Raw genomic sequence first — 25,066 nt, 5'->3', positions numbered from 1 at the left:
CTACTTTGTGCAAATTGTTTGAGCGCTTGCTGAGTGTCTATTTTGAACAATGAATCCAACATTGCGTGACAAGGAAGAGATGCATTCCTTGCCAACTATGCAGGGTCTCAATCGGAGCTTGGAAGTTTTGGAATTTACAAACATTTTGAAAGAAGCAACAAGAAGAGATGCATTCCTTGCCAACTATGCAGGGTCTCAATCGGAGCTTGGAAGTTTTGGAATTTACAAACATTTTGAAAGAAGCAACAAGATCTAATATCGTGGAATCAACTCACTAATAAACTTGAAGAATGCAGGAGAAAAATGTATTAAAAAAATGATGAGTTACAAGGTAGAAGCACTAGGCAAGTGCATGAAGTAGTTTAACTAAGAGATACTGGCTAAGAAATGAAGTGAGGAACCAAGCTAAGCTTACAACTCACTTGAGCTATACTTGATCACTAATCAATCAATCTAGTCTAACAATTTACTACTCCTAATCAATCTAGGTGAGGCTGAGTTAAACAGCACTTTACTCAAGTCTCAATTCTAGTAGAGAAAGCTAATTTAGGCTTATATGCTAACCTAAGTGAAGATTAACATAAGTGCAATAGACCAACATACACCCTTAAGTTGAACTTACAAAGAAATATTAAAAAAATGATTTCTAGCAATAAAGGCTTGATTAAGTACTCATTCACATTATGATTACAGATTATTTTGAGAAATGCCAAAAAAGTTGAATTTCTTTATGGGTGCCATCTATATTGTCAAATTACATGGGTAAATAATCATTGTAACTGTGAAGTGAAGATATGTTGCTAGAAGTGAGGGTCACTCTGTAATGGTAGGGTCTTAAACTTAATTGAAGGATCAGAGTCACAATAAACAAGTTGTACATAATACATTGGGGTGATTTCTGAAATAGATTGAAGACAAAGCTGAAGTAATCTAACACAAATTCACAGAAAAGACTTGACGTAATATGGTTCTGGATCGAAACTAGAAAGAAAAATTCTTACATGGGTGGGCTAATCCACTATCAAGTCAATTTTTTCATGTGTGTAGAAGAGGCAAGAAGAGAAATTGCTAACAATTTGTTCATCATAAATCAAATACATACTCCCAAAAAGTGCATGGAAGGTGTAATTTGTGCCAAGGACAAATACTCCGTCCATATCATCATCCTACAAGGTGTTGAAATCCATGCAAGGTGGAAAGGTACATAATGAGTAATATCAAAGGTTTGCATGAGTGGTTATAATCCGACAATTTAGATGTAATATCCAAAGATGCAGAGAGATAAACACCATAAAAGTTATCAAACAAGATAAATCTAGCCTTAGTATAGGTCTTTTCAAATAGTGTGCCTAATGAAGTACACATGTACAATTGAGGAATCATTTTGTCATTATTCAAGTGTCTGACTATAGATTAGAAATCTAATAGGACAAAGCATGTAAAACTAAATAAATAACTGCAGGAGGTAACGTTTTGTAGAATCAACTTCACCTTTCGTAGATCTTAGAAAAGACATGCAATTTGGAACAAGATGACTAAAGAAATCCTAAAACTGAAAAAGTTATGTCCCTCTGAAGTTCTAAAGATGATTACAATACAGGTGTTTGCAATTTTGTAAGAAATCTACATCAACAAAATTTTTTAGAAATTAATGCAATAAAACTTTGCTTCAGCATCAAAAGTAATAACTAAAACTATTTTTCCCACTACAAACAAAAGCCAAACCAGAGCTTATGGAGGTCCAAACTCCATGCTCCAGAGTTGATGGTAAGGTTGGAATCACTGTAGAATGCACCCACGAGGTGGAAAAAAGCAGTTAGAGTCACGTGGCTTTCATACCACATGGATAAGTTTCAGACACTTTTGAAGAATGTACATGACGCGTTATCGTAGAGCCAAGTCACCAATAATCCTAAAGAGCACACAAGCAAATTATGTTTAACAAAATGAGAAATTTCAATGTAGAAGAACTAGCTACAAACTATTATGGTTATTACACAATGTCTGCACATTAAATAGGCAAGTGCACTAGGAAGTTCAACTTAGAGAGATTAGCTAAATGTTAGATGATGGTCCAAGTTAAGCTTAAAACACCCTAGAATGGCACTCATTTAACTAGTCAATAAATTATATATTTTCAATAAAGAGCCTCTAATCAATCTAGGTGATACTTGTTGTGATGTTTTAACACATCGCCCTATTGCAAATGGGGACCCCACACTTTTTCGCTTTTTAGGGTAGATATTTTTCTTAGGTCTTAGTCTAGCAATAATTTTCTAGTGTTTGCCTTTGTTTATGAGAGGGTGTCATGTCAAAATGCAAAAGGGTGTTAAAATTGCAAGGAAATGATTCTAAGTGTCAAGTTGCGTTAGCTTGTCAATTTATTTTTCTAAGTGTTGAGTTTCAATTTGCCCTAAAATTTGAGTGAAAAATGATGAAAATGTTGCTAACTGATGCAACTTTTGTGTGAAAATGCTAAAAGTCCCTATAGGAGTCGTTTTTCCACTCCTAAGAGGTGATATGAACCTAAAACTGGACATAGTCTTGATGGAATTCGATTTCCACCCTTGAAACTTGGGAAATTCGCAAAGTCCTGATGTAAATAGAATTTCCACTACATGAATTGATGAAATTAGGTAAGTTTAGACTTTAAAACAATGAAAATCAACAAAGTCCCAATGGAAAACATTTTTCCACTTAGCAGTTAAGGTAAATTCAATCAGTCTCGATGGAGGTCGTTTTCCCCTCCATTTTGAGCACCAAATTACCTCTTTTGAGTTTGAGACACGTGTTTGAAATGTTGAGTCTTGATGAGGGTCGTTTTTCCACTTGGAAAGAAAGTTCACAATGCAAAAAAATACACTAGTCCCGATGGCCCATGTTTTCCCACTTCTAGGACTTGGTTAATAAAGGAATGAAGATGCTTAGATGGAAAGTCCCAATGACCTTGGATTTTCCACTCAGGACAAAGCAATGAGTTTATAAGGACAAAGAGTGCCGATGGAGGTCGTATTTCCACACTAGGGACTCAGCTAGCAATGAGTTTATAAGGACAAAGAGTGCCGATGGAGGTCGTATTTCCACACTAGGGACTCAGCTTACAAGGAGGTAAAGTGAATGGAATGTGGAGAGTCCCGATGACCTTGGGTTTTCCACCTTAAAGGCAAAAGTCCCTATGGACTTCGATTTTCCACTTCAAGCAATATTTTGTCCCACATGCATCACAATGTTGTAGGAAGTGGAGTAAAAGTGAATAAAGTTGCAAGTGGGTGAATGAGCAAAGGTAATACAAGTATTGATTAGTCCCTACTACCATCGAATCTCCCTCGATTTTCCACTAGGCTGATGTGACATTTATCCCACATTCATTGTGGAGTGGAACAAAATGGGGTAAGAATGAATAAACATGCAAGTGGGTGAGCAAAAGTAATTTAAATGTTTCAAGGACAAATTTGTCCTTATGCATATTGATTTTCCACCTTGCTGAAGGTAAATTTTTTATGCCACATTCGTGTGGTGAAAGTGAAAGGTAGAGTGCTGAATAAGAACACAGGCCAACAAGCAATACTCTATCATTAAGTTGCTGATTTGACTCCAAGTGAGCTGGAAGAGGGGAGGATTGAAGATCTCCCTAAAGAGGAAGAGGTGCCATTTTTGCCTAAGGCATTGATAGCGCCACCATTGAAGTTATTTGCAGCACTATACAAGGCGCCATTGGTGGCTGAGAGCACCATTGCCAGCCATCATCTCAGGCTGAAAACACATCATTTCTAGACACACCAAATGCAGATTACATCAACCACATGAATTGTGCCATGAAGGAGATGATTTCCAGCTGATATAATATTATTTGCAGAGCTGTTTCAGACCTTCATACTCAGAAATCAGACCCGAGACAGCGAATTGGGTTGCAACATTATTCAATTTCTGAGTCTGAAGGATATTTTCAGACTTACAACTTAAAATCAGACCTTTCTTAAGTCTGAAATCAGGTTTCAGTAAGGCAAAATTTCCAAATTTGGATTGAGACCTTCACATTTTCCAGAATTGGTGTTACATAGTTCCAATTTTCTGATTTTAGAAAGCTAATAAGTCTGAAAATCAATTGAAATCAGAACCTAAGTTAATTCTGGAAAATTAATCATTCAAATTAACTATCATAAGCTAGGACAAAAGCTGGGAGCAAAAAGTCCCTATGAGGTTCGATTTTCCACTCAAGAATAACAATCAACTTACCCATTGGGAATGAGGACAAAGTAAGGAGCATTGAAGTGTCCTGATGGAGTTTCAATTTGCACTCCATCAAATGGTGATCAAATCAACACAAAATTTTCAAGGACGGTGAGTCCCGATGAGGGTCGGATTTCCACTCAAGGGAAGAATTACAAAGGAAGAGCATAAGTCATGAGGAATGAGGAGTCCCTATGGAGATAAAAAATTTCCACTCCAAGGGTAAGGCATCAAAATGAAGTGAAATTTGCTGAGAGCAAGGAGTCCCTATGACCTTCTAATTTCCATCATGAGAAAGTGATCATCAAGACAGTTATAAATCTCAAGGACTGAATTAGTCCCTACAAGGCTCGATTTGCCACCAAGGTTGAAACAAGGTTTATCCCATAGGTGTTTGATTCAATATTTGTTTGTTTTGCAGGTCTGCTACAAGGAAGGGAAGCACGACGATCAAGGCTTGAGGTGAAAGAGGATGCAGCTTGCAGGGATACCAAGGGCTCAACACTTCAAAGCAACAAATGATGAAGATTCAGCTCGAGGAGGACAAGCAAGTAAAATGCAAGAATGAAGAAACTTAAACAATGCTATGAGGAGGAATCAAGGTTCAAATTCAAGAAATTTAAAAGGTACGATTTGGAGAAAAGACTCTACAAGCATATTACAAGGACAATATCACAAATGCAAATGATGAAGATCAATATTTCAAGGATTTGAAGAGGATTTGAAGACAAGGATTTTAAAAGCAAAGATGAGGACTAGCTCAAACATGAAGAAAGCTTCACTATGATGGTGAACAAATGAGAGGAAGACAAATCCAAGACATAATCACAAGGAATTCCAAACATCATGATGAATGTTGAAGGCAAATTGATTAAGTCTACAATGCAAGTTGAGGTGGCATTCCAGTCACCATTCATCCAATCAAAGGGTGCCATGTCAGCATTCATTTAGGGAACAAGTGACACATAACGCTACATCAAATATAATTTATCTTACTTATCCTCATCTCTCATTGGCCAATGTAATGGTTGTTGTAACAAACCCTGATTAGGGTTTCTTTCGATCTTGGCCATTGATCTTGAATCAATCTGAGCCATTCATTGTTATGAGCCCTCTATATAAGGCTCAGTTCTTTCATTTGTAAAGGCTAATATTAGAAGAGTAGAAAAATAGTTGCTAAGGCAATTAGGAATTAAAAGTTAGAGTAGATTTAGATTAGGAGAGAAGGTAAAGATTGTTGCGAACTTATGGTGAATTTCATCTGTTGATTCAACATGTTGGATGGTCTCTACTTCTCATTTGTTTTAATGTTGGTTAATTGAATGAAAGATCTTGTGGATGATTAATGGTGAAATTCACATATCCATAGCAGTTTGCTGATTGTAAACCTGCCTTGCGTGATCAACTAGAATCCTTATTCAAGCTTAACTTCAATTGCTATTCATACATTGATATGCATTGCCTTAATGTTGTCTATGTTGTTGGTGGTAATTTGAACATCATATATTTACCTTAGAAGTTTGCACTAGCTTTGTGGAGTTGTTCATTGATGTCAAAGCAAAGTCCAATGGAGTCTCACCAAATCATTCACTACATCCTACATTCTTAGGAGTAGATTTGTCTTCCTAAACCCTTTCCCCTTTTGTCCTTCTTTCCCATTCAAGTTAGTTTAGGAGAGAAGGTATCACAAAATTGCAATATTGGATGACCACAATCCAACAGCATTCAAGCATTTATGTATAACGTATGTCTCCTTGAATTACTAGCAAATACATTTCTAATTGAGCTTATCCATACGTCGAGAGGCGACATTAGGAATCTTGGAGTCTTCCAATTGATCATGTAGTTTAGCATTTGGGAAGATTTTGATCAAGAGAGGATAAGATACCTTTGTATTTTATTCTATGTTTGAGTTGCATAAAAACACATTAACAGAATTGGCGCTAGAAGTAGGGCTTGATGATGGATACATGAATGAAGCAGTTGATGCTGGAACTTATCAAGTCATATTTTGAAGCAACGCTCAACAAAATTTGTACAAAGAAAGAAGGTGATCACTAGATTATCAAGTGGATTCGCAAAAGAGGTTGGAACTGGAGTGAGCTTTCAAGTTGATTTCGAGATTTTATAGATCTCTCATATGTCAAAAAATCCAAAAAAAGTAAAAAAATCAGAAAATCAAAAATTTCAAAAGGATTTCTCAATGGAGCAGCAACAACTTCATGGTGAATCTCAAGTTATATTCTTCAAATTTGGTGGACTTTGAATGCACAACTACACCCACGAAATTGTTAGAGTTTGCAACACTAGGGAAGTGTAGAATCCATGATACAAATGAACATGAGGAGATGCATCGCTTGACATTCTTGTCAAGAATGGAGTTAGCACTACAAGGAAAAATCTTCTTTTGGGATGTCCTCAAGTCTGAGGCGTTCATGAAATCAGACAATTTCAGTGTGCTGGAGGAGAATGATCCAGTCACAAGATTCATGGGGATAATAGAAGAGCAACTAAGTCTTGAGGGTGATCCACACTTAAAAAATATATTGCTACCCTTATGGTGCAGGATTCACAATGCACCTCATTCCGAATTCACTTGCTCGATACGTGAAATTGTTATCAATGGAGTCAGATGCCAGTTCGGATTGCCAATCCTATCCGGGGATGAGTGTATCATGAATAGAGTTTGGAGTGCATACCGTGCAGCTAATGAGTATAGAAAAGTACAAGAACAAGGTATTTCCATATCATTCGACAGTCAAGGAAACCAGTTACAAGTTGATGACACAAGCCCACCTGATGATCAATGTATTGCAGTGGACAGTTTTCCATACCTTGCACCTAAGGAGGAGTACGTTTGAATACAAGCTGAGGAAGCGATTGAGGATGTTCATGCTGAAGAAGTGGTGACAAACAATGGTCAGATTTGATTCGACAATCAAGGAAGAAAAGTATTTAAGTTCATTTCAAGAAGAAGAATTCCTTGGTGAATATTCAGTCATGCTACAAAAGGAAATACTTGAGGAGGAATTGTACGAAGTTTCAAACACCCCTTGAAGGACATACAACCATATAGACATGTTGAATGGAAAATTGCAAACTATCACAAGTGAGTCTAAGTATGAAGAACAATTTGAGGGGGCGCTGAAAGACATTATTGCTACAAGGCATCTTTAGTTGAGCTTTGAATTTTCTAGACAAAATTGAAATTCCTAAATTAGGCGTGGGTTTCTGAAGTGCATTGGGATGCACGCAAAATTAATAAGGGAGTTATGGTAGCATGTCTTTGGTTGGTTGTCATCGTAGCTAGTCTAGTGTGGGTTTGGGACTAATTTTGGGTGATTTGGATGTGTATTGAGAGAGTTGTGAGCTTTTTAGTGTTTTCTTAGGCTGCTGCTTTTGCAATTCCAGCCTGCAGATTTGATGTTTGAAGAATTTCATGTTCTTATTGGGATATTCAGCATTACTCTCTTCTCATATCATCTATTTTTTCTAAGGTTAAGTAGTAGTACTCCTAACCAGTTCTGTTTTGTAATTCTCATCCCGCTGAAAAGTGGAAGAGGTTGGCTTGCCGCCTATTATCAAGCAAATTGTAATTTCAGTCCTCCCACTGCATAAGTGGTCGAGTGATATCTGAGTGTAATGGTCCTCCCGCTGCATAAGCGGTCGAGTTGAGATTGTTATGTAATTTCAGTCCTCCTGCTGAAATATTGCGGTTGAGTGATTCGTATTTTTGTGTATCTCATTTGGCTGGTTCACCGCCATGTTTTCTTGCTTTCCCGCTGGATAAGCGGAAGGGGTTGGCTTGCTGCCCAAGCATTGCATTGTTTTCAGTTAATTAAGCTAATGATCCCTTCAACACCATATGCTCTCACCTTCCCACATTGGGCACTTGGTGATCACAAAGTGGAAGGGTTGCTTTTCCAGCATGTTTCAGTTTATGATTTCTAACCTTAACGGGTTATCTTCTTGTTGATGATTATTGTTGGCCTTAAAATTCAAAAAAAAAAAACTGGGATATTATAGTGGTATCTGAGTTGGTTTTCCTACCAGCCTATGAGTTTCAGTGGGTTCAGAAGTCTCCATGAGTGACAGAGACGTCAGATACTATAACAGAGAGCAGAAGAGACAACAGTTTCACTTTTCGATAGTGCCGGAAGAGGACACATTTTAAGAAGTACTGAGGAACAGAGGGAAGGATTTAGATTCTTCAAACTCAGTGGATTCAATGGCAGATAAGACTACAAAACCGAATGAGGCACCTGATAAGAAGGCTGAGAGACAATTCAATGCCATGATGGACATGATGTCTCTACTGCTGGCCAAGCTTAACCAGAACGTTGTTGGGACCCCTAACCAACCCAACAATGGACCGGAAGCTAGCACTTCTAATGCTCCTGTAGGCAATGTAAACGGGAGTAACAATGGAGGTTCAGCCCCAAGACCTTTACAACTTGTATTTCTGCCAAGAGAAGTATAGCAAGCTGAAACAAAAATACCCACAACTGATGAAATGAGAAACGGCTACATGGAGTATGCTTCTCTTCCTAGTGAGATACGAGATATCCCAACTCTGGATCAGTTTATGAATCAGAAAATGAAGAGAGGAAGGAGGAATGACTATAAGTCTGCTGCCCCAAGAGATATCAACAAGCTCTTGGAAGAGTGACCTTAGCACACTTTGATGGAAGCGCTAAGAGCACAGCTAGAGCATGGGTGCAGAAGTTGGACAATTACTTGTCCTTGAGGCCTATGCCGGAGGAGGATGCCATCAAGTTTGCTACCTTGCACTTGGATGGAGTGGCCCATGAATGGTGGTACCATGGGTTGGTCACCCTTGATCATAACTTAATCACCACCTATGTTGATTTCACCAACAAGCTGATTGAGAGATTCGACACCAAGGATCCAGAGGTGAAGTTTAGAGAACTTGCACAACTCAAGCAGCAAGGTTCGTTGGACACTTACGTAACTGAATTCCAAAACCTGTCAGTTATGGTAAGTAGCATCTCGGAGAAGCAATTGGTTGTCCTTTTCACTGAAGGACTTGAGGAACCTTTGAAAGGTTGGGTCAATGCTTTTGATCCGCCCACCCTAGCAGAAGCTATTAAAGAATCTTGAAGCATGGAGTTGGCTGCCCCAAGAAGTAAAATTCAGTCCAAGCCTTTTCCTTTCAGAAAGGATAAGAAGAAGTTCACGAATCAGACCAAGAGGTTCCCTCCGCGTATGGATGATGAGCTCCGTCAAGAGCTCCGGAGGAAGAATCTTTGTTACTCTTGCAGAGAACCTTGGGCCCCCGGACATAAGTGTCATGGAAAGGGCAACTTGCATCAGATGGAGTGCTATTCTGCAGATGGATCAGATTTTGAAATTTCAGAACAGCAGACTGAAGTTGAGGACAACGAGTATGAAGAGGCTCCTGAAGGGCCTGAATTTGGGTCAGAAGATAGAGGAGTGGTTGCTCAACTCTCGAGCATTCACAAAAATGAGTCCTTTAGAGTTCGGGGTGTGATTGGAGAGCATCGTGTCATTGCTCTCATTGACACAGGTGCAACACACAACTTCATTGATGAGAGGATTGTTGCAAAAAGGGGACTAGTGGCAGAGGAAGTTGAGGGCTTCAAAGTCATGGTAGCAGATGGCTCCACTATATCCTGTAACCGAATGATTTGCAACATGTCTCTGAAGTTGGGAAATCATGAAATCAGAGGTGATTTCTTTGTGGTGAGCATTGGTGGGACTGATGATGCAGTTCTCGGGATTCAATTGCTGAGATCTCTTGGTGAGATCACACTAAACTTACAAACCATGGAGCTGAAATTCATATCTGAAGGGAAGAAGGTAGTATTGAGAGGAATGTCGCAATGTAGATTTAAAGTGGTATCCTTGAAAAGGATGGAAACGCTGATCCGCCATAATCAGGTGGAGTGGGCAGCAGAGTGTTTGATAATGCCTTCAAATCCATTGGTAGACAAGGGCAGCTATTACTCAGGCATTCAAGCAATGATCACGGAGAGAAGTAAGATCATGGTCATGCCCTCAGAACCACAAAAAGAGAATAGGAACTATCTTGTAGACATTCAAGCCTTGATAACCAAGAGAAGCAAGGTGTTTGAAACCCCACCTTCTGGCAGACCCCCTGAGAGAGGTGCCGAACACATTATTGAGCTTGAAGAAGGAGCTAAGCCAGTTATGACTACTCCTTACCGATATCCTAAGAAGCAGAAGGATGAGATTGAGAAAGCAATTCAGGAATTGCTTGAATTGGGTTACATACGGCCTAGCAAAAGCCCCTTTGCTTCGGCTGTTGTTTTGGTGAGAAAGAAGGATGGGACCATGCGCATGTGTGTGGATTACAGAGCCCTAAATCAGAAAACCATCAAGAATCGGTATCCTATTCCGAGAATTGATGAGCTCATTGACGAGCTACATGGTGCAGTGTTCTTCTCCAAGATTGACCTCAGGTCTGGGTATCATCAGATTAGAATGAGAGCATCAGATGTGGAGAAGGCCGCTTTCAGATGCCACTTTGGGCATTTTGAGTTCATAGTCATGCCCTTTGGCTTGACTAATGCACCCGCTACGTTTCAATCATGCATGAACAAAATCTTCTAAGAACAGCTAAAGAAGTTTGTTTTGATATTCTTTGATGACATACTTATATTCAACAAATCTTGGAAAGAACATTTACAACAATTGGATGAAGTGTTAAGCATATTAGAATCCGAATCCCTGTTTGCCAAGGAGTCCAAATGTGAGTTTGGGATGGAAGAGTTGCTCTACCTTGGTCACATTATCAGTGCAGGTGGTGTGAAGGTGGATCTTGAAAAGATTAGAGCCATCATTGATTGGCCTACTCCTGAGAACATAACACATTTGAGGGAATTTTTGGGTTTGTGTGGGTTATATCGGAGGTTTGCGAAGGGATATTCTTAGTTGGCTGCCCCCCTCACAAATCTTACAAAGAAAAGAGCTTTTGAATGGTCCGAAAAGGCACAGACAGTGTTTGAGCAGTTTAAGGGGATCATGAGTTCCTGCCCTGTTTTAGTATTGTCTGATTTCACCAAGCCGTTTGAGCTATAGTGTGATGCATCTGGAGAAGGTGTTGGTGCAGTCCTCATGTAAGATAAGCATCCTATAGTCTTTGAAAGCAGGAAACTGAGAGGTCCTTAAAGACTGTATTCAATTTATGACAAGGAAATGCTTGCCATAAAGCATGCCCTTGCAAAGTTCAGGCAGTATCTGGTGGGGAGTAAATTCATTGTTAAGACTGATCACAATAGTCTTAAACACTTCATGCATCAGAAAGATTTGAATGAGCGACAACAGAAGTGGGTGAGTAAGCTGCAGGCTTACGATTTCGATATTGAGTATGTTAAGGGTAAAAAGAATGTTGTGGCAGATGCTTTATCCAGAAGACCCCATTTAAGCTCACTATGCGAGCTTACCACTGATTGGAGAGAGTTGTTGCTTGCTGATTATGCCAAAAATCAGTTTGCAACCAGCCTTATAGAAGGTACTTTTCATGATGGAAGGTACTTTTCATGATGAAAGGTACAAATTGGTTGAGGGATTGATATTGTACAAGGGAAGAATCTTCATAGTGGCTGAATCTAAGTTAAAAGAGAAGATTTTTAAGACTTTCCATGACATCCCCCTCGCTGGTCACCAAGGTTATTTCAAAACATAAAGGCAGGTTCGGGAGAGATTTTCTTGGAAGGGACTTAAAAATGATGTTTTGAAGTACATTAAGGAGTGTCATACATGTCAGAGGAACAAAGATGAGCACACTCTACCAGCTGGTTTGTTACAACCCTTGCCTATTCCCAGTCAAAAATGGGAAAGTATTTCCATGGATTTCATCACGGGGTTGCCTCGGGCTAAAGGGAAGGATAGTATCTATGTGGTGGTGGACAGACTTACAAAGTTTGCTCATTTCTTTGCCATCACCAGTTCTTTTACAGCAGCTCAAGTTGCTGAAGTGTCCTTCCGGGAGGTGTTCAGATTACATGGGCTACCGAAGAACATTGTAAGTGATAGGGACAACAAGTTCCTAAGTTCTTTCTGGTAGGAGATTTTCAGATTGTGTGGTACTGTGCTCACTCCAAGCACCAATTATCATCCCCAAACTGATGGGCAGACCGAGATAGTGAATAAGTGGTTGGAAGGTTATCTGGTAGGAGATTTTCAGATTGTGTGGTACTGTGCTCACTCCAAGCACCAATTATCATCCCCAAACTGATGGGCAGACCGAGATAGTGAATAAGTGGTTGGAAGGTTATCTTAGAAACTATTTCTTGGAGTAGCAGAATACATGGGTGAGATGGCTTCACCTAGGAGAGTATTGTTACAATTCCTCCTATTACATGTCCATCCGGATGTCACCATTCATGGCACTATATGGTTATGAAGCTCCTAGCTTCACGGACTTGGTATTTGGTGATAGCAGGACCCCTCAAGCAAAGGATATGATGCAACAAAGTCAAGATATTTTGAGGATTTTGAGGGACAATCTACAACATGCATAGAATCAACAGAATTTGTATGTTGATCAATAGCGAATTGAGCGCACCTTTGAGGTGGGCGACATGGTTTATTTGAGGCTCCAGCCCTACAGACAGTCTACTCTCAAGAAGAGTGGGCTTGAGAAATTGAAGCCATGATTCTATGGGCCTTTCAGAGTCAGCAGGAGGATTGGAGAAGTGGCGTATGAGTTGGAATTGCTAGCAAGCAGTAGGATCCATAATGTATTTCATGTGTCTCGCCTTAAGAAGGCCCTAGGACATAATGTTGTTGCTTTAGCTGAGTTACCTCCGCTTGATGAGGAGGGAGAGTTGGTTTTGGTTCTTGAAGCTATCCTTGATTTCAGGGAACGATCTTTGAGGAGAAGAGTAATCAGGGAATACTTGATTAAATGGAAAAATCTACCAGCAGAGGATGCTACGTGGGAACATGAGGAGATTTTATTGTATCCAGCCTTACAATTGCTTGAGGACAAGCAATTTTGGAGAGGGCAGACTGTAATGTCCCCTTCTCGTTGATGGCCTCCCAGTGGTCCATTAGCCTATTCCTGAGACTCGTAGGCTAGGTGGAATGAAGAATGAGGGTCCAGCATCGATGAGGCGAGAACTTACTATTTTTAGTAAGTCAGGGAATGGCTATTTTGGTGATACTGTCCTACTGAGCTCTCCATGCTTTGTCACTGGGCGCGAAGATCATGCTTTTCAGAGCAGTAGTTCATGACTTACTATTTTTAGTAAGTGGCAGTATGGCATAATTCTATTTCTGGCAGTGGACAGGGTCCTGATCCTACAACAGTTCAGTGGTCTTCCTGGCTCAGCTTCATCTTGGTTTTGACAGTAATTAGTATGGACAGTAATCAGTACAGGAGTCATATGTGACATAATTAAATATTATTTCCTTATCCTAAGGTTTAATAATTAATTAATCTGATTAATTACTACTGATTTATTGACTTTGAGAATAATGCCTAATATCTCCTAAGTGCTAGGCGAAATTTATGTCTGAGAAAGGGACGTTAAATTATTAAGGGAGATATTATTTTATTTTCATCCCAAGTGTTTGCCAAGTGAAAATCGTGGTCCTTGCTTTTTGGCATGAGGTTTGACTTGTGGAATGGTGCCACTCTTGGGGTACACGTGAGATGTAATGAAATGCAAATGGGGAAAGATGAAATTGAAGGAATTTGCATTTGAATTTGGTGGTGTGAGGTTATAAATAAGAGCCTTGGGCTCCTATTTTTTTTATCTTGAAAATTTGCAATGTTATGTTGCCGGTTTGGCGACAAAACTTTTGAGGCTTCGGAGTGCGTCTCCGTAGTGCTTCCCAGTTTCGTACTTGAAACATAGTACCTAGCTGTGTGTTGTAATCTACTATATTCTCAGAGCATATCTTAATCATTTTTGGTGTTGGAGCGATTTTGGAACTTGCTGGTTTGCCTGTGGCTGAAGTGCATTTTCGATCATACCTCTCTGCTGGAGTGACTGACCGTTATTGGTATTGGCTCTTTCATCCTTCCTAGTACTGGCGATATACACTGTAAGTTTGTGGCATCTTTAGTTGAGCTTTGAATTTGCTAGACAAAATCGAAATTCCTAAGCTATGCGTGGGTTTCTGAAGTGCATTGGGATGCGTACAAAATTAACAAGGGAGTTATGGTGGCATATCTTTGGTTGGTTGTCATCGTAGCTAGTCTAGTGTGGGTTTGGGACTGATTTTGGGTGATTTGGATGTGTATTGAGAGAGTTGTGAGCCTTTTAGTGTTTTCTTAGGCAGCTGGTTTTGCAATTCCAGCTTGCAAATTTGATGTTTGAAGAATTTCATGTTCTTATTGGGATATTCAGCATTACTCTCTTCTCATATCATCTATTTTTTGTAAGGTTAAGTAGTAGTACTGCTAATCAATTCTGTTTTGTAATTTTCATCCCGCTGAAAAGTGGAAGAGGCTGGCTTGCCGCCTATTATCAAGCAAATTGTAATTTCAGTCCTCCCATTGCATAAGTGGTCGAGTGATATCTGAGTGTAATGGTCCTCCCGTTGCATAAGCGGTCGAGTTGAGATTGTTATGTAATTTCAGTCCTCCCGCTGAACTATTGCGGTTGAGTGATTTGTATTTTTGTGTATCTCACTTGGCTGGTTCACCGCCATGTTTTCTTGCTTTCCCGCTGGATAAACAGAAGGGGCTGGCTTGCCGCCCAAGCATTGCATTGTTTGCAGTTAATTAAGCTAATTATCCCCTCAACACCGTATGCTCTCACCTTCCCACATTGGGCACTTGGTGATCAGAAAGTGGAAGGGTTTCTTTTCTAGCATGTTTTTGTTTATGATTTCTAACCAAAGAAACGAGACTCGGACTCGGCTCGGACTCGGCAAGGCCAACTCGGACTCGGACTCGGGACTCGGCGTCAGACTCGGCTCCAGACTCGTCTGGACTCGGGATAGTGAAAAACTCAAGAAATTTAGAGATTTTTAAATATTTAAAACTTGTTTCAGACACCCTTTATTGAATACACCTTAAAGACACAATAACATCATCAAACTCGGTTCATTTGATTACATACACAAGTATACATCAATCACATAAGCATAAACGCAAATTGTAGCTGAAGAAAATAACAAACATGGATATATAAATATTGTCAAATGTATACAATATTACAAAACTCATGGAATAAAAAATCCATGTCATCATATGATCATCATCAAATGTTTCATACAAATACCAAAGGTAAATACAACTACAAGTCTATGGCTCAGAGGAGCGTGCACCCTCCGGCTCCAGCCCCCTGCGAAGGTGTCTAAGGTAGGTCCTGGATGATTCGACTGCCATAGCCGCTCCCCGTGACACCATGCCATGCTCACCAACATCAGGAATATCCGTGTCACTATCTGCCTCTGAATCTCCTGTCTGTGCTCGTGCTCTCCGCTCCTCCTCTGCCATGGCTACAGTCTCAACCTCTATATCTACCTGGTCGATCCAATCAATGTCAGACTCGTAGGTTAAATTTTCTCTACTTCTATCGACGCAGTTTCCCCCATATTTTTCGACGGGGTTTGGGGGCAGCGCCCCTTGCGTGCTCCCTGTCGCGATACAGGGCGAGGTCGAGGGGCAGCGCCCCACGAGGCCAAAAAAACTTATTACAAGTCTGAATTAGGGTTTCTTTGAGAGTCTTCCTTAGGGCCTGGTTTTGCTCTTGTTGCTAATTGGGTCTTGCTTGGTGAGTGAGTATCATTCTTGAAGGTCCAAGCTAGGTCAAGTTGGTGAGTGATAAAGTTTGGAATGTCATCCTGATCTTCAAATGCCCTGAAATTTGGCTAAGTCTGGAATGTCCTGATCCTGAAATTTGACTAAGTCTGGAAAATTGAAGAATCCTCCAAAAACTAGATTTTGCAATATAACTCCTTGAGGCCCGAAACCACTCTCAAACATCCTGACAGTATATATGGAATATAACTTAAAGTATAAGAAAGAAGAAAGATATAAGGAAATGTCACTTATACTTAAATGTTATATTCCATAAAATAATCCTGACGGAGAGACCAAAATGTCAAATTTCGCCCTTTCAAAAAAACTTATTACTTTTTAAAAAAACTTTTTAAAATGTTTTTTTTTTTGTCATTTTATTAACCTAGCCAATAGCCGAGTCTGGGGCTCAGGACTCGCCGAGTCTGGCGATTTTGAGCCAAAATCGCCAACTCGGCGAGTCTGGCGAGTTTACTCTCCAGACTCGGCCGAGTCCGAGTCCGAGCCCCTGGGACTCGTTTGGCCTGACTCGGACTCGGACTCGCCGAGTTTGGGCGATTTCAGGCGAGTCTCATTTCTCTGTTTCTAACCTTAACAGGTTATCTTCTTGTTGATGATTATTGTTGGCCTTAAAATTCAATAAAAAATAACTGGGATATTACACATTACTGTTGGAGCTCGGCTTGGGTAATTTACCTAGGGAATCTTATATAAAGACATCCTATCAATTCATTTTGACATCACCCATAGAACCATCATTCGTGCACCCATGAAGCATTCATCATCAATTATTTTCAAACATTCAAGGCTTCATATTCATTTTTCAAGCATTGTAGAGCAAAGTTACATCAATCTTCATGCAAGCATGTGTGTGTGATTAGGGTTTTTCATGTTCATGTGTTTGTCATGCCATTACATTAAACAACATTTGTGATTACATTCAAAGAACATTGCATCATCATCAACAATTGTATATCTGAGGTATATCTCCTTAACATTTATTTCAATATTTGCATTATTTCATTCAAGGTTAATTCTTAAATCGGGGTTTGACTTAGGTAAACCCCTATCCACAACATCTTTCCCTCTCTTTCTGTGTGTAGGAAATAGGTGCAGGAGTTGTATTTGGAATTTTGGCAGAGTAGATAGCGATGGACAGGTTCAGCTTTTGATGGAGGAAAATTTGGAGGACCAAGGCGGATTTGTACTACTTGGTCTCGAAAAATTAGGCGTAACTTTTCAGAATAGGTTCCGAATCTATTCTTTTGCCTAGATCTCAGTCTGTGGCTCCATGGGACATCTGTAGCATTCCGTAATTGTCAATTTACTTCAATTATCCCTCATTTTGCCCTAATTTACAATTATCAATTCCAATCCACATCAACCCTTGTAAAGAGGAAACCCTAACACCAGGTGAATCTAATAAGACTTTCAGCCCTTTCCTTATTTGGATTGAGGCTAGATCTATTAGTTTTATTCCTCTTTCTACCTTGTTTTGGTGAATTTGGATTATTAGCGGTTTTATTATCTAATTGATCCTAATTCCAAATTACACCATTACACTATCATATCAGGCTGTTTGGGTCTGAAAAATGCCTTCAATATGCTATACTTAATACCACAAACCATTGTATAACCATGATTTAATTGTAGAGTAATGACACTTCTATATGGCCCAATATGTAGAGAAAAATCCCTCTAAAATGACTCTGTTGTTGCTGCAGCAAAAAGTATACCATGAAATAAGGAAGTACAACCCTCTCAAAGCTCAAAAAATCACTCCTAAATTCAAGCCAGAACTGGGACGATAAACAACAAGAAGCTTTCAAACCAAAATCTCTCAAAACACATAAAAAATCTCCATCATCAACAACAAATTGAAAAAGGCAGCATTTATCTCAATGGTGAGTTTTGGATGAAATAACTTAACCATCTAGGATGTTTTTCATCCTCGAAAATGGATTCACCAAAGGGTTTTCATCCTTGGGTAAATAGGGAGAACTCATGTTCTTTCACCAAAAAATGAAATGAATAATTAGTAACCCTTTTTCTCAAAACCCAACCTCCTTTTATAACCCTTTTTAGAGTTATTTTAGGGGAAAAGGGTTTTTGCTTTTTCGCTGCTTTTTTTTTTTTCCTTATTTGTTGCTTTTCCAAAAAATGTGCTTTTTTCCTTAACATTTTTTGAAAAAACAATTTTCCTTAATAAAAATAATATAGTGTCCTTATGACCACTTTTCATTACCTTGATCCTAGCAACACATTATCTAGCACACTTCAATCACCTTTCTAAATAATTAAATATAATTTGTCATATAATTTTACTTTTCAACAACTTTAATATTTAACCATTTAATTATTTAATTATTTTTTGCACAACACCAAGTTCAGAAAAATATTAAGATAGCCCAAAATATGAATTCTGACCACCAGCAATACCTTAAATGCATAGGATGTTAGTCTATATGAAAGTTGGTGCTCTCCTAAGGTGACACACTTCTCCAAGAAGTGTGGAGTGCTCCCAAAATGTTGGATCTGCACATGGAAAGTACCATTGTACTCATCTGGGCTCTAGGAAATCTTTTCCAATGTCAAAATAGTAAAATACCTTCTCAATAAAGCTGACAATCTCCAAGAAAGTTGGAGTTTCCAAGGATGTTGGAATGGACTAGAGAAAGGGACATTACAACTACAAATAGGGCACTAGTGTTAGAAAACACATCAGCTTCTAACTTTTCTTTATCTCCAAATGGTTTGCGTTACAAACTCTTTCTCAGTCTGCACTTGTAAGGACTTGAAAATTCTGTTCGAAGTTGAAACTTGATTTGGAGTGCTAGGGGAGTGTGAGGGATAGCAAGAGATAGGTTATCTAAATAGTAATTTTTAACCTATATTTGGACCTGCTAAATAGAAATCAAAGTTACAAACTCTTAACTATTCACCTTGTAGGAAAATTATTTGAGAGGTGAATATATTTCTTCCAATCATAATCTAAGGAAAGAGGGTGTAAATTGTGCATTAGCACTTTGGTTGGTGTTCATATAGTTGATAAACTGGAGTACCTAGTTGCCTAGTAGTATTGGATGACAATAATATGAGCAAGGTGTGAGGGTTATACATAGTGTATGTTTCCATTGAATTCATTTGCAAGATTCATTTTTGTCACTAGAGGGATCACATGCTATTAGCTTACTCAAACTTAGCTAATGAGAGAAAGCATTATGGCTATTAGCTTACTCAAACTTAGTAATGAAGAGGGAAGTACTTCTCCATATCTGGCAGGAGAATGAATAAAGAAGCTGGCTAAATTATTGGGGGCTAGGAGAGTTGATTGAAAGAACCAAGCAAGTGCTGTTACGGTGAGGTAGTACATTAGGTTGAACAGGGATTAAAACAAAATTCAAGCGAGACTTGACAGGTCTAATAGATTCTCACATGCTGCAACTGTTTATTAAAAAAGGACTAAAAGTTCTCGCATACTACCAACTACTTTATCATTTTCCTATCTTTACTGGCTGAAAAGAAGCTTGATAACTTCTCTTTCTTAATTTGGAATTATCTGAAATGGATCAAAGACACGATCGGCAAAATGAAAGTCGAACAAATTCAAGCCTTTCTCACTTGTTGGAACTTTTTATTAAAAAAGACAAGAAGTTTGTGCATATTATCCACCACATCGTTTTGATTTTTGAAGCTGAAGAGAAGTTTGATAACTTCCCTTTCTTAATAGGAATGATCTGAAATGGATCAAAGTCATGGCCAGAAAAATGAAAAAATCAAAATGACAGTCCATGAAATGGCTACAAAATCTTCATCCAAAGTTATATTAGCATGAAATTTGATAGGGCAAATATTCATACAGTGCATACAATGCTCGCCAAGTTTCAAATGAAAATTCAATCTTTTATGATTCCAAGTTGCTGAGGAACAGGCCAGACCAGCAAATTGTATTTGGTCATAACTTGGACATGTGATGTCTAAGTGAATTGATTTATAAACTGTAGTATGGTGGCATATCCCCACATCTCCACAAAAATTCAAATCAAAACTATCTATTTGACCCTTTGAAAGAGAAATAAACTATTGTATTACACTCTAAGTTGAACAAGTGACACCTCCATATGACTTGTTATTCAAACTCGAGCGATTTAACACATGTCCACATGTCCACTAAAATTAGGTCAAAACTCATTTCTTTGATAGCCTTGGACATTAAAAAAAATACCACGGTAAATTTTTATGGTTCCCAATTATTCTCTTAATTGGTTTGTTCATTAAATATGATTGTTTTAGGAACTAGGTGCACAATTTCCAGTCAATCTACATTGACCCGTATATCACAAGTAGTGAGTACATAAGATTTCATCTCCCATAAGCATGAAAGGTCACTTGACACCAATTTTATCAAGCCAATTCACAGAAGGGTGAAGCAGTGGGACTTCCTAGGAGGTCCCCCGTCTCAATACTATTCCAGCTAAAGTATGCATAACAATGCATTTATCCACACAATCAGCCTTCTTAGCTTGCTATTCAATTTACAAAACCTTAAGCAAGTATTATGTCTAATTAACTAGTCATTTTAAAGTACCCTAGCTTACTCATTTTTAAACAAATGGTATTTCTGAAGCAAATCATTATGTAATATTATTTTTCAGGATTCAGTATTGTAGTTATATTTTTTCTTTGTTGTATATTGATGCGATGAGTGAGTGATTTTTCAGGATTCAGCTGCGCAGTTATATTTATATTACTATTTCATTGGTGCACAGTGATGGAATGAATGATTAGGCTTTACATAGTGGTACGTGGGCATTGTTTCATCATAGCTACATGAATGTTATCCACGTAAATAGGGGATGTCAGCTGTAGTGACATTTTTTTCTGATATGAGAACATGTACCTCACCCTAAGGGTGCACTTGTATCTTGTTTTTCAGTAGAATAGAATTCTGTTTGAGGCATAAACATATTAGGATCACCATAAAGGATGTAAACAGTTTTCAATTATGTTCCATGTTAAATTTCACTTATGTCTATTGTATTTCAGTAGCTCTTCTACAAGATTAACAAGACAAGGAACTTAAGGATTGTTGTCAAGATTTGTATCAGCAATAGCTTCATCATATTAGAAATCATATTGGTATCAGAGTGGTTCTTCCTTATGGGCTGTGTAGGTTTTTGCTAATACATAAGAGTTTTGTGTATTTCCTTCAACACTTCATATATTTGACAAGAAGTTGCAAGTTATATCGAGTTGCACATTTCAACCTCAAAACAAGATTTGAAGACAAGAATACTCCAAGAGCTTCAAGAATCTAATCAACTGATTTAAGAGGAGAATGAAGAGCTAAGGGAGATGATGAAGTGGCCGGGCATGGAGAATCAGAAGTTACAAAACTGTCCACCGATAGAGTTTTCCCCACTAGTCTCACAGAGGAGTTGCAGCATCATTTGATTGCAAATGAAGTATTGGCTAAGCTGCAAGAAGTGAAGAGGAAAGAAGATTTTACCAAGCAAAGTACACTATCCTTTACGTAAAATGCCCAAACAATATTGAAGGTGAGCATGCTAATTGTCTCATCATATTTTCTTTCTTCAGATGAAGCATCTAAAAGTCCCTAGGTAGTTTTGTAAAGAATATTAAAGGAGTTGGCTTTAAGTTGAAGAAGATCTCTATAGTGGCCAAAGCCCTATAAAGAGTGGCAAAGGAATGAGTAGTCCCATAGAAGTTGCTTTAGATTATTTTTCTGTTTTAATGGGCATTGGAGAATGCTCAAAGTTCACTATAACAAAACCATCTTCCAAAAGAGGAATTTGAGCCTCTATTCTGTCAAGTTATGTACCTGTGAGGAGTTAGCACACCCAATATCATTTTTTTCAATGCTCAATAAGAATGTGGCCAAGAAGTGATGCATGGAGACATCAAAAAGAGAGAAGAATTTCAATGGGGGAGGTAGCACGCTTTTACTTCACATGGCTAAAGGAGAATGTCAAGCATGTCCAAAGAAAAGGAAGCCTTTGCGTAATGTAGCATATTACCACTCTATAAGTTTTGTGCAAGAAAGAAATCATCAAAATCTAGTCTCGATTATAAAGAATATGGCATGTAACATGTATTGTGGAATGAATAACTATAGTGTGGCTGTCTGTTAGAGGAAGCATTCCATCAGCAAAGAAACCAAGTATTTCAAGCAGGAAGAAAGTTGCAAGAAAGACCTTTCAAGCCAAAGAGAAGAGCAAGGAAAGAAAAACAAGGAATATTTCATCTTTGTCCATGAAGGAGAAATACTTTTCAAGAAGATTGGAAAGAGTTTTTGCAGCCATTGCAACATCAGAGTAACATATTACTGCCAATAAAAGGGTAGATACTTACCAAGAATATTGATTTGAATTGTTGAATCCATTGCAATTTCAATGAGAATTAAGGTACAAAGTGTTGGATGCTACCTCAAAATTAATTTCAAGATTCAAAAGAGAAATGTAAGAAGAGAAAGGCAACTAAGATCAAGGGAAACAAGCAGCCAATAAACCTACATTCCAAAAGAGAGAAAAAGAAGTAGAAGCAAAACACTCAATGAAAAAGCAAGGAAACACATTCTACAAATGTAGCCTAATAACCTTTCCAAGGTACTAGTAGTAAAAAGTCATTCTTAAGTATAGATTATATGAATTTAGCTTGTAAAGATATAAATTCATATTTATCTGAGGATCACAATGACTAGAGCATGCATGGATAAATCTGTTTGGAACATCACAATAGTTGTAGCATTGCACATATGCAGCTGAAATAGTGTAAGAGTAGATGCAAATACCTATTATCACTTCTTTTGTATTTCCTTGACAAATGAAATAGATTGGGATGTACGATGGTGTATAGGCTCTCGAGTGGTCATCTCATCCATCACAGTATTAATTGTAGGCCTATTTATAAGTGGCAGTTGCCCCTATAGCACATCATATGGTAACAATGATTCTTCTTCATTTATTGAGTTTATTGTGTTTTGGGTATGGTCCCTTGCATGTTTATGGATATTTCATTTTTGTTATAATGGAATATTGTACTTTTAATTCTTAAGAGTCATATGGTACCAAATTTTAGTGTTTAAGGCATTGAAGGCATTGATTGGCAACAAAGGTTGGATATCAGAAAAGGAGATCATAATTCTGCATGTTTGGCAGTTCAAAGGGCATTTTCTGGTGATAGGTCTTGGATTCTTATCAATTGCTAAGGTGGAGATCACATGGTTTCTTATTTTCAAGATCTACTCACAACTTAAATTTTGAACTAGAAAATATTGGCACGCATGTTCATATCACCATTGTAAATATGACCAACATTCAATCATTTGATATCCCAAAATGTTAAAAAAGTTAAAAACCGTCTAGGTATGTTCACATTCTTTGAAATGGAATAAACCTTAGGAAACGAAGGCTTGAAAGGGGAACCAAGCAAATGAGAATTAAGTTTAGAACACATTTATCCTAGAAATGTAGGATAGGTGAGAATACAATAACATAATCAATATGTGAAGATGAAGAGGTTTTATATAGATTCCATAATCCAAGAGAGCTTCTGTGTTATATTGCCATTGGTGAATAAAGCATATATTTTACTGTAACTTCTCCTGTAATTGCTGTTATTGATTTGTTCCTTATGTTTCTCCACATTTTCCATTGTTGTACATTGATGGTCTATGAATGATTGGGAATTCTAATATTACTTTTTTTTGTTTGCACATTCCAGGTTAAGAAGAGTTCACTCTCCCGAATATGGAAATGTTTTGTGTATTTAGAATTTTTCTTATAAACACATTCTCCTTATCGGAATTTGCTTGCATTCAAACTGTTATGCCACTTTAGAGAGATTAAATTAGAAGCATCTTGTGAACTTATTTAATTGCAAATATTTATTGTGGGATTGTTAAAAGTGTCTAAATTTGTTTATTGTTTAATGTGGTCTGGCATGGAGGCAATGAACATGTGTGGAAGGCATGATTGTTTTTACTTAAGTAGCAGTAATTAAAGACCTCTTTTTTTGTCTTGAGATGCTACCTACCAATGAAGTGGTTGATAGAAATCTTGGAAGTTGGTCATAACAAGGTGTTAAGATTATTTAGCCTGTTAATTTTTTACAGGATTCGGATGACAACGACGACGATGGAAAGATCTGGGAAGAAATTCATGCAGTAAGAAAGATTGTAGGATACAAAGAAGATCCACACCCATCTTATGCTGAAGAAATAAAGGCACTTTATGTTTTCACAGGTGTTGAACCTCCTGCATCTCTTGAAAATTCCTTCGATTTAGTTAAGGCAAAAGAGAAACTCAAGTTTCTTAAAGTTGTAGTTGGAGTCAAATAAGAGTACTTTTTAGAGATAGATTCATAAATTGACAACATCTCGAGGCATCTTGAGACCAAATCTTTGTCTCACAACTTTGCTTTATATTGCAGGCCACAGTTTGACTATTTCTTAATTGTTTGTTTGAATCTCTCTCTCCATCTCTCTCTCTCTCTCACGCGCACACACAGACACTCAATTGCACCCCACACACACTCTCAAACACATAAAGAACTTTGGATATGTGCATATGATTTGTTTCTTTGGTTTTGATTGAGATGTGAATAAAGGTAGAGAGGCTATTTGTGACTGGCTGTCCTTAAAGTTTACTGCCATTTAGAGCATTTTTCAGAAAACTACTATTATTCTTTACATCTCTTACTGAATTCAATGTTTATAGACATTCTAAAATTTTTGTAGAGTTGGGGAAGTTATTGCAATATATCCTCCTAGTTCAACATTTTTCATGGTTCGCTGTTATTATCTTTTCTAGTTTAAACGATTTTTATATATTGTATATAGAATTCTTGACCTTTTCTCTTTGGTGGTTTATATTGAGGCATCCTATGTCTACCTCAAATGTCTATGCAGCACCTAGGATGCACCTTTGGCTGTATTTATTAATTAATTTAAAAATGGAAAAAACTGTCTACCTTGTGTTTAATCTCTTTGTAGCTTCTTTTGCTTCTATCTTGTCTTTAAGCATATGTTAGCCTGTCTTGTTTCTCTCTCTC

General features: G+C 38.1%; 1 protein-coding gene across 1 annotated transcript in view; it reads left to right on the top strand.

Moving 5' to 3' along the window:
• Positions 1-24,481, top strand: part of LOC131055064 (uncharacterized) — a 34,423-nt gene extending 9,942 nt beyond the window's left edge. Inside the window, exon 2 of the mRNA XM_057989690.2 lies at positions 24,129-24,481. Within this exon, the coding sequence (XP_057845673.2) occupies positions 24,129-24,353 (225 nt within the window). The 3' untranslated portion in view covers positions 24,354-24,481. The remainder of the gene's footprint in view (positions 1-24,128) is intronic.
• The last annotated feature ends 585 nt before the right edge of the window (positions 24,482-25,066 follow it).

Source organism: Cryptomeria japonica, chromosome 5 (assembly GCF_030272615.1).
Source record: "Cryptomeria japonica chromosome 5, Sugi_1.0, whole genome shotgun sequence".
Classification (NCBI taxonomy): Eukaryota; Viridiplantae; Streptophyta; class Pinopsida; order Cupressales; family Cupressaceae; genus Cryptomeria; species Cryptomeria japonica.
Note: the sequence above shows the minus strand (reverse complement) of the source record. Positions and strands in the feature narration are given on the sequence as shown.